This window comes from Dendropsophus ebraccatus, chromosome 15 (genome assembly GCF_027789765.1).
Source record: "Dendropsophus ebraccatus isolate aDenEbr1 chromosome 15, aDenEbr1.pat, whole genome shotgun sequence".
NCBI classification, from domain to species: Eukaryota; Metazoa; Chordata; class Amphibia; order Anura; family Hylidae; genus Dendropsophus; species Dendropsophus ebraccatus.
Window position 1 is genome coordinate 54532672 of NC_091468.1, and position 10224 is coordinate 54542895.

Here is a 10224-nt window from a genome sequence, read left to right on the forward strand (position 1 = left end):
ACTAACAAATCTAAAAACACGTTTTTGTCAAAGATGTTTTGGCCTAATTTCCAATCTAATGTGTTTAGTCAAATTTATGTAAATTGTCTAATAGCATAGTAAATGTGTCTTAAAAATAATGGTCTTTTAATTAGTCTAATAAATTTACCTGGTTCGGAGCAGACCTAACGATGCGCCAATATATAATATATGCGACTTTTTAAAAAATTGCGCAGTTAATAAATTTAGCTAAAAAAGAATTCTGCCGCACTTTCGATCTAATTAACAACAAAAAATCTAATTCAAAAAGTCGCATCTAATTTGGATAGTCTTGTCTAAAAAAGCTTCATAAATTCATATTAGATTTATTTTGAGCGCAAACTAGATATATTAGACTAAAAACAGGCGCAATTAGTTTGATAAATGTCCCCCATAGTCCCCTAAGTGAATGGGGCTGCAGTGCGCATGCTTATCCTCCTCTCTGTGCATTGTCCATGGGACTTCTGATTGCCAAGTGCATGTAGCAGTAGCCCAGTGTGCAAAGTGCTGCTCCATCTTCTTAAGGGACTATTGTGGACATAATCAGTTGTGGTCTATATGGTCAGACCCACACCGCTCAGCTGGTTATTACCTGTCTTGTGGATAGAGAACAACTTTTAACCTCTTAATACCATGTGGCTCCCGGCAGCTATCAGCAGTCAGGGAATGCGGCTATTAGCTGGTGCTGGAGATCGCTGCAACACCTAATTAACCATTTAAAACTGTCAAAACTGAGAGCTGCATTTAAATGGCTTGAAAAAGCCATCAACTAGGGTCAAGTAGTGGGATCGCTCCCTCCCGTGATGTGATTACGAATGGGCGATCTGGCAGTGGCTCATTGCCGCAATGTTGCTAATCTCAGCTTGGCACTCGATTACTATGGGCTCAAGCACATCTCCTAGATCAATGCAGTACATATGCAGTGCATTGCAAATAAAAGTCCTCTACGGGGACTACAATTTACAGTAAAATAAATAAATCATATATAAAAACCCTTCCCATATTAAAAGTTTAAATCACCCCCCTTTTTCCATTTTATAAAAAAATTTAAAAAAATATGTGTGATATCAACGCATGCGAAATCGCCAGAACTATTAATTTATCACCTTCCTGATCTTACACAGTAAACAGTGTAAGCGCCAAAAAAATCCAAAGTGCAAAATTGCAGATTTTTGGTCCCATCACATCCACAAAACGTTGAATTAAAAGTTATCAAAAAGTCACATTTACGCAAGTAAGGTACCGATAGAAAGAACAGATCATGGTGCAAAAATTGACACCTCATATAGCTCCATAGACCAAAAAATAAAAGTATTATAAAGTAGGCAATAGAGCAATTGTAAACACTTTTTTTTTTAAGGTTTTAATTTTTTAACCCCTTAGCGACCCATGACGTACCTGGTACGTCATGGTGCCGCGGGGGGAGTTCAGAGAGGGGCCCCGGTCTGAACGGCACCGCTCCCGGCTGCAGATTGCAGCCGGGCAGTGCCTCTACTAGCCGACACGGGTCCCATTGCCGCACCGGCTAATTAAGCACTCCAATGCAGCTGTCAAACCTGACAGCTGCACTAAAGTGCATTACACTTCATATCCCTGGTGTCTAGTGGGACGGATCTCCCCCCAGCGATGCGATCGTGGGGGGGGGGGGGGGGGGGGGAGATCCGTTCTTCTGCCCGTGCCGGTCCTCAGCGTCGCAATGATTGCTGTGGCCTATCACCGATCAAATGGATCTTTGCTGTGTATATACACAGCATTGATCTCTATGAGAGATCAGTGCTGTGCATATACAAGTCCCCCAGGGGGACTTCTAGTTCATATAAAAAAAAAAAAGTGAAAAAGTGTTTTTATTAATAAAAAAAATCCCCTCCCCTAATAAAAGTCCAAATCACCCCCCTTTTCCCATTTTATAAATATAAATTAATAAATAAACAAATAAATAAATATGTTTGGTATCGCCGCGTGCGTAATCGCCCGAAATATTCAATCATCACATTCCTGATCTCGTACGGTAAACAGCGTCAGCGCCCAAAAAAATCTAAAGTGCAAAATTGTGCATTTTTGGTCGCATAAAATCCAGAAAAAATTTAATAAAAAGTGATCAAAAAGTCGTATATGCGCAGTCAAGGTACCGATAGAAAGTAAACATCATGGCGCAAAAAATGACACCTGACACAGCCCCATAGACCCGAGGATAAAAGCGCTATAAGCCTGGGAAGGGAGCGATTTTAAGGAACATATATTTGTTAACAATGGTTCGAATTTTTTAAAAGCCATCAGATAATATAAAAGTTATACATGTTACATATCATTGTAATCGTAGCGAATTGAGGAACATGCATAACCAGTCAGTTTTACCATAGAACGAACGGTGTAAATGCAAAACTTCCCGAAATCAAAACAAATTCCTTTTGTTTTTCAATTTGACAGCGCAAATGATTTTTTTTCCGGTTTCGCAGCATATTTTATAGAAAAATAATGCCTGTCATTGCAAAGTACAATTGGTTTCACAAAAAATAAGCGCTCATATAAGTCTCTAGGTGAAAAAATGCAAGCGCTATGGACTTTTACACATAAAGTGGAAAAAGCAAAAGCGCAAAAACGAAAATTGGCTTTGACCTTAAGGGGTTAAAGGCAGTCAGATGAAAAATTATTGGAAAATTAAGTCTATTATTGCAAAATACAATTGTCGTAGCAAAAGATAAGGGCACATGTGGGCCTTCAGGTGAAAAAAATGCAAGTGCTATGGCCTTTAACCCCTTAAGGTCAAAGCCAATTTTCGTTTTTGCGCTTTTGCTTATTCCATTTTAAGTTTAAAAGTCAACAGCGCTTGCATTTTTTCACCTAGAGACGTATATGAGCGCTTATTTTTTGCGAAACCAATTGTACTTTGTAATGACAGGCATTATTTTTCCATAACATATGCTGCGAAACCGGAAAAAAATCATTTGCGCTGTCAAATTGAAAAAAAAAACTAATTTGTTTTGATTTCGGGGAGTTTTGCATTTACGCCGTTCGTCCCATGGTAAAACTGACTTGTTATGCATGTTCCTCAAGTCGTTATCTGATGGCCTGTAAAAAATTCAAACCGTTGTTAACAAATATACGTTCCTTAAAATCGCTCCATTCCCAGGCTTATAGCGCTTTTATCCTTTGGTCTATGGGGCTGTGTCAGGTGTCATTTTTTGCGCCATGATGCGTTCTTTCTATCGGTACCTTGATTGCGCATATACGACTTTTTGATCACTTTTTATTACATTTTTTCTGGATTTGATGCGACCAAAAAGGCGCAATTTTGCACTTTGGATTTTTTTTGCGCTGACGCCGTTTACCGTGCGAGATCAGGAATGTGATTAATTAATAGTTCGGGCGATTACTTGTGCGGCGATACTAAATAAGTTTATTTATTTGTTTATTTATTAATTTATATTTATAAAATGGGAAAAGGGGGGTGATTTGGACTTTTATTAGGGGAGGGGATTTTTTATTAATAAAAACACTTTTTTACTTTTTTTTTTACATGGACTAGAAGCCCCCTGGGGGGCTTGTATATACATAGCACTGATCTCTCATAGAGATCAATGCTGTGTATATACACAGCAAAGATCCATCAGATCGGTCATAGATTGCTATGGCCTGCTGCAGGCCATAGCAATCTATTGCCGAGCCGGGATCAGCGTCATTCCGACGCTGAGGCCCGGCACGGGCAGAACGGATCTCCCCCCCGCGATGCGATGAGATCCGTCCCAATAGACACCAGGGATAGTGTGCATAAAGCACTTCAATGCAGCTGTCAGGTTTGACAGCTGCATTGAAGTGCTTAATTAGCCGGCGCGGCAACGGGACCCGCGCCGGCTAACAGAGGCACTGCCCGGCTGCACGTGTCAGCCGGGATCAGCGCCGTTCAGAGCGGGGTCCCGCGGCACCATGACGTATCAGATACGTCATGGGTCGCTAAGGGGTTAAAAAACAAGGAGGAAAAAACAAAAATTGGCTGTGTCAGCACTCCAAGGGATGATTAACAGCAAAGAGGCCAATAACGGACCTCTCTGTCTGTGTCACGGCCGCGGCGGCGTCCCGTGTTCCGGGCCGCCGCCGCGACCTCCTCCTGCCCCATGCAGCCGCCGGGGTCCTTGTGCAGGGACCCGGCGCTGCTGCTAGTTCGGCCCCTGGGGGCGCCTCACCTCTCCTCCGCTCCTGTCTCCGTCTGTGCCGGCCGGCGCGCGTTTCCCCGCCTCCTAGGGCGCGCGCGCGCCGGCTGTCTCAGATTTAAAGGGCCAGTCCGCCCTTAATTGGTTAATTGCACCAATCACTCCCTATAAATCCCAGCATGCCCTGTGCCTTGTGTTGGAGCCTCTACATGCTTCCCATAGCGTTTGGCCCAGCTCCCTGTTGTTCCTGTTTCCTATCCGCTACCTGGTCCCTAGTCCCTGTTGCTGATTCCTGTCCGCTACCTGGTCCCTAGTCCTTGTTCCTGGTTCCTGCTCCCCTGTCACTTCATTGCTCCTGTGTTCAGCCTGTCACCTGCGGTTCCGTCTACAGACCTCTGCCAGCACCATCTCCTGCCTACTGCTCCTGCCACGCCTCGCCTGCCGTCACTAGAAACCAATCCAGGGGTAGCAACCTGGGGGTCGCCTGCCGCAGCAAGTCCATCCCTCCTTGCGGCGGGCTCTGGTGAAAACCAGCGGCCCCTTAGACTCCGCTCCCTGGTGAGGTTAGTGCCATCGCTGGTGACGGTCCAGTGGATCCACTGTTCCAGGCGTTCCAGGCGTCTGTCACTCATTTCCCTCGGAGTGCGCTGACAGGCAGAGAGTGGTGACTAGACGAGGGTGGGGAGCCGCCCAGATGACTACCTACCGCCTGTGCCTGTCACACGCCCAGGTGATTAAAGTGCTTTTTTCATGTGTACAGCTCCTGCTGCAGCCGCGGATAGTAGGTGCTGCAGCTGCTGCTGGATCTGTATACAGCGGTTCAGGGGTTCCATATCAGCCGGATTGGGCTGATTGGTTCCCTTTAAGCTCCATTCACTGCAAAGGAACTAAGTTGCAAAACCTGCACCCAAACTGGGGACAAGAGCGGGGCTGTCTCTGGAAAAAAAGTGGCCATGTTTTTGTAGCGCTGGACAACCCCTCCAAAGTCAATCAGTAATCGCCTGGAGGTGCATGCACAGTATATGATAATGGCTGTAATAAAAATTACGGAATAATGAACTTGCTCAATATTTACCGCCTGCTTTTGCAAAATACACGTTCACTTTTTTTTTTTTTCCCCACTCAAAATTATGGCTGTATTTTGGTATGATTTAACAGTATATGAACATAGTCTAAATAATAATTGTGAATGTTTTTCCAATGTTTTTTACACCCTGATTATTGTTCTGATTGTAGTGACTATGAGAGTCCATAACTACATCTGCAGCAGGTAAATTAGGATATTAGATAATTATTCTTAAAAATGGAACCTATGATTCCTATGGACATCTACAGTATTTGGCCATTGGTATCCAATTGGTGGGGATCCAGGTACACTTGTGACCTTTCACTTCTTACCACAGTTCTGTACATTAGACAACTATACCGCTTGCCATTGAAGTGAATGGGATGCGTATAGTACCAGGTATAGATGCTACTGAGTGTACTAATATGTAGGAACTGAACAGAGCTCAGATGAGTTTCGAGGCGCTTCTAATAAACTGATTCATAGGGGTGTCGAGAATTAGACCCCCAATAATTAGATATTGATTGTCTATGCTAAGGGTCCTATTAGACAAAGTGATTTTTAACTATCAGCGATAATGCTACGTTTACACAAAACGATAATTCGCCCGATCGTACGATTAACAATGTCGGAGTAACGATTTTTTTCTCATAACGATCAGCGTTTAGACGGTATGCTATATTGTACGGAAAATTCGTTTTGCGATCGTTTAGTGATCGTTTTGCGATCACTTAAGCCTATCTCACACATTGGTTAAATCGGCAAACGACTGTTCACACAGAACGATCTGCGAATTTTTTGCAAACAATCGACGACCATTTGAGAAGTTGTTGAAAGATCAAAATGAACGATTTCTCGCTCGTCGTTTGATCGTTCGCAGCGTTTACACGTACGATTATCGTTCAAATTCGATCGTTATCGTGCGGATTCACGCGATAATCGTTCCGTGTAAACGCAGCATAAGTGATCGCAAACGAGATCAAATAACCTGAAATCATTCACCACATTACACAGAACGATAGTTGTTAGTTACAATCATTACTACGATCGTTTACTCCATCTGATCCCTGCAAAAGAAGGAACGATTTGAAATTATGCTGCGTTTACACGGAGCGATAATTCGCCCAATCAATCGTTTAACGATTTTGAAGCAACAATTTGGTTTTTATAACGATCAGAAAAATTGTCAATGCAAATGTTTTTGCCCATCTCACACATAGGGTGAATCGGTGAAAGACTGTTTACACAAAGCGATCTGCGAATTTTTAGCCAACGACCAACAACGATTTGAGAACATGTTGAAATATTACAATAAACGATTTCTCGCTTGTTGCTTGATCGTTCTCTGTGTTTACATGAGCCTATTATCGCTCAAATGCGATCGTTATCCTGAAAATTCAAACGATAATCGTTCCGTGCAAACGGACCATAACACTAAACGATAAGTGAACAAATGCGGGATTAGAGCGAACGATTAACGATGATTTTAGGGTTAGATCTAAATCAACGATCAAAGACACACAAATGATTTTTCGATCGAAAACAGTATAATGATTCTCCACACGATAATAGGGTGATAGGGCCCAAAGGCTCAATCAATCGTCCAACCATGTCGCAAGAAGGATCGCTGTAACTTCATCATAGTCGGCAGCACCTACACTGGGTGAAGCCAATTGTGCCCATGTAAAAGAACCCCAAGGATAAGACACTAATAGAAAAAGTTTGGAGAATCCCTTTAAATAGTTCTATTCTAGTCTCTTTATAAGGTAGAATAGGATAATATGGTCCGAAACATTTCTGTTATAAAGCCAGAATTCACATTGTCAGTAATAGGTTCCTTTCTACATAGTAACGTACCTTCTTCACCAGATAACCCTCTCGAATCTTCTGTGGCTCTCTCTCCATCTTTTCGTCGTCCTGCGATGATGAGGAGGATGATGTGAAATGACTGTTTCAGAGGTTGTGACAGAATTAATGTTGGTCACTATCTGCTTCCGTGCAGCTTTCACAACACTAGAGACCAATCACACTGTGTGCTGATGGTTTCCTCATTTAGCAGTCACATAGGGGAAGCACGGCCGTTTTTCCTGTAACCAAGATGTTTAATAACCAGTGATGAATGACGCTGTTTGTCCTGTGCGCTATATGATAGAGGCTGGTTATGTCCAGAAACATCTGCGTCTGGGAAACCTGGACTTTTCCTGGACGGTGCTTTCCCTTTATGTATAAACTGATGCTGGATACTGAAGAGAGTCAACCGTTTAATAAGAAACCGACATGTTTCAGACCTGAATATAATTCTTTATCAGGCCATGTATACTTTACAATGACAGAAGTGAGTATAAAGAGATGCTAATATGGCATCAGGGTCACATAGAGCAGTTTTTCCAGGTGCACGTTACCACACATAAGCTATCTCCAAGTACAGTGGTATCTCGGTTCTGAAACTGCTCGGAACTCAAACAGTAATTTCAAGGAAAGTTTGCTTTGGTTCTCAAACACTTTTCAGGCCCCCAGTCTTGAAGTACAGTAATACCGCAGCATTCGAATAAAAATTAACCTAGAAGTAACGTTCAGAATTTAAACTTTGCTCGGTATCTGAACGTTTTTGCGGGTGTGGATGGTGGGTTGTACCTGGTGAGTTTATCACTGGTGAGGCTTCACTTACAGTACAGTACTGTATAAGATTGCTGGAGTGCATATACAGTACAGTAGTAGTACAGTCAGTGCACCACCATCTCCCATCCTGTACTGTATAAGACTGCTGGAGGGCATATACAGTACAGTAGTAGTACAGTCAGTGCACCACCATCTCCCATCCTGTACTGTATAAGATTGCTGGAGTGCATATACAGTACAGTAGTAGTACAGTCAGTGCACCACCATCTCCCATCCTGTACTGTATAACACTGCTGGAGTGCATATACAGTACAGTAGTAGTACAGTCAGTGCACCACCATTTCCCATCCTGTACTGTATAAAACCTACCATAACACCATCTGCTAGGTGCAACTCCGCTACCATAGTGGAAATTGCTGTTTTGTAGCTCTATAAATACAAACAATATAAATAAGGGTAATAGAAATAATGACAATTATTAAAAGATTTTTAAGGATTTAGGGCAGTGGTCCCCAATGCCATCTTATTGTATTTATCTATCCATTCTCATCCTTATTAACAAAAAGAACTGAGAATAATACACTATGGACTCTATAGCTACAAAAGACTCCCTGATAACTACAATATGCTGTAGCTGGAATAGAACAATGGGAGGTATGGCATGGTTATGTAAGTCAGGCTATAGTGCAATAACTATATGTGCATTCTATAAGGGAAACAGATCTGTTTCTCTTATGGTTCTACTAGGCATTGCTCCCACCTAGCCAGAATCCTGCTCCACACTGATGAGGGGCAACACTCCGAAACAGCTGTATGTGGATGGATACCTGGCCTTGGTTTTTCCCTTGTCATTACATTGACTTATAGGGCCACTTAATATGGTGGTTTTGGTGGTTTCTGTACAGGAGCTGCCCCTTGGCTGGGCCCTTCCCGGAGGGATATCTGGCTAGTCCTGTTTTTCGAGACTCTTTAATGAGGCTCCACGGGCTCTTCTTTTGCATATATATGTGCGTGCTATTATAAATATTGGAAAAAACAAAGGGCGACAGCGCTCCATGGCGAGGATCAGAAGGGCAGGGTGAAAAAGGGATAGGGGTGCACGGCAACCCTCACCTGATGTGGTTGTGCAAAGGGAGGCACAACACTCTGCAGCGTATATATCAAGGACCGCAGCCACTCCCGATATCCAACAGGAAACAATGATGCAAACAACCTCCAACTCCAGACTACACGGATTATGGGGCGCAGGTCCAACTTGAGATCGAGGCACAGTGAGTAATAAAAATATATTTTATTGTGGAGACTCAACGCGTTTCGGAACCGCATCGGTTCCTTTCTCAAGAGTCATGATACTGATAAAACAGAACAGCACTATATATCACAAACCAAGATGACATCAAAAGGGGAGGAGGACTCAGAACCTCCCACTTCAATCAACACAGACACCTGTAACACCAATAAAGAAAGGCATATAGCTATATACTACATTGCATTGAAATACAATAATATATAAAAAGAGTATATAAAACGAATATGTATATAAATAAAAATAATATGTGTAGAAAATGTATAAAAAAAATGTATAAAAAAAAAAAAAAATTAAAAATCCAGTACGATTCCCTATTAATGAGCTGCTTGTATCTATTGGGAACATTCTCTCCTATACGTTCCAAAATAGTGAGTCTCAAACTACTAGGGTCAGAATTATGCTTAAGAAAAAAGTGTCGAGAGACACTATGCAATAAAAATGAATTTTTAATATTAGCTCGATGCTTGTTCATGCGGCACCGCACCGTCTGAATGGTGCGTCCCACATACTGCAGGTGACATGGGCATTCTAGGAGATAAATAACATACTGTGATGAACAAGAATACATTTCACGGACAAAAAATATCTCATTGGTGACTATAGAGGTAAATGTTGATGCTGGGGTATCTGTTATCCAATTGCAGCATAAGCACCTCGCTACATTGCAGCGTACGGTGCCCACAGATCTAGTTTTTGTATTATTATTTTTGTTTGTATTATTACTATTTTCCATATCTGAAGTAATTTTACGGAGTTTGCTAGGTGCTAGATGGCTACGTAATGTTTTAGTTCTACGGAAAATAACATTAGGTTGTTTGGGAAGAATTGATTTTAGAATAGGATCACTGAGAATAATACCCCAATGTTTCGTTAAGACCCTTTTAATTTCCTGTGTACAACAATTATATTCTGTAACCATAGAAATGCCATATTTATTGAGATCTTCAGAAGTAGTTTCATGTTTGTGGTTATTAGTCATCTTATCTAAAATCTTTTTTTGTGTGGTACATTTATTTTTACTGTAAGCATTGGATAGTAATCGTTTGGGATAGCCTTTGTTGGTG

General features: G+C 42.0%; 1 protein-coding gene across 1 annotated transcript in view; it reads right to left on the bottom strand.

Annotated features, from left to right (window-relative positions):
- PLEK (pleckstrin) overlaps window positions 1-7200 on the bottom strand; it is a 32105-nt gene extending 24905 nt beyond the window's left edge. Inside the window, exon 1 of the mRNA XM_069954537.1 lies at window positions 7090-7200. Within this exon, the coding sequence (XP_069810638.1) occupies window positions 7090-7137 (48 nt within the window). The 5' untranslated portion in view covers window positions 7138-7200. The remainder of the gene's footprint in view (window positions 1-7089) is intronic.
- Window positions 7201-10224: the final 3024 nt, after the last annotated feature.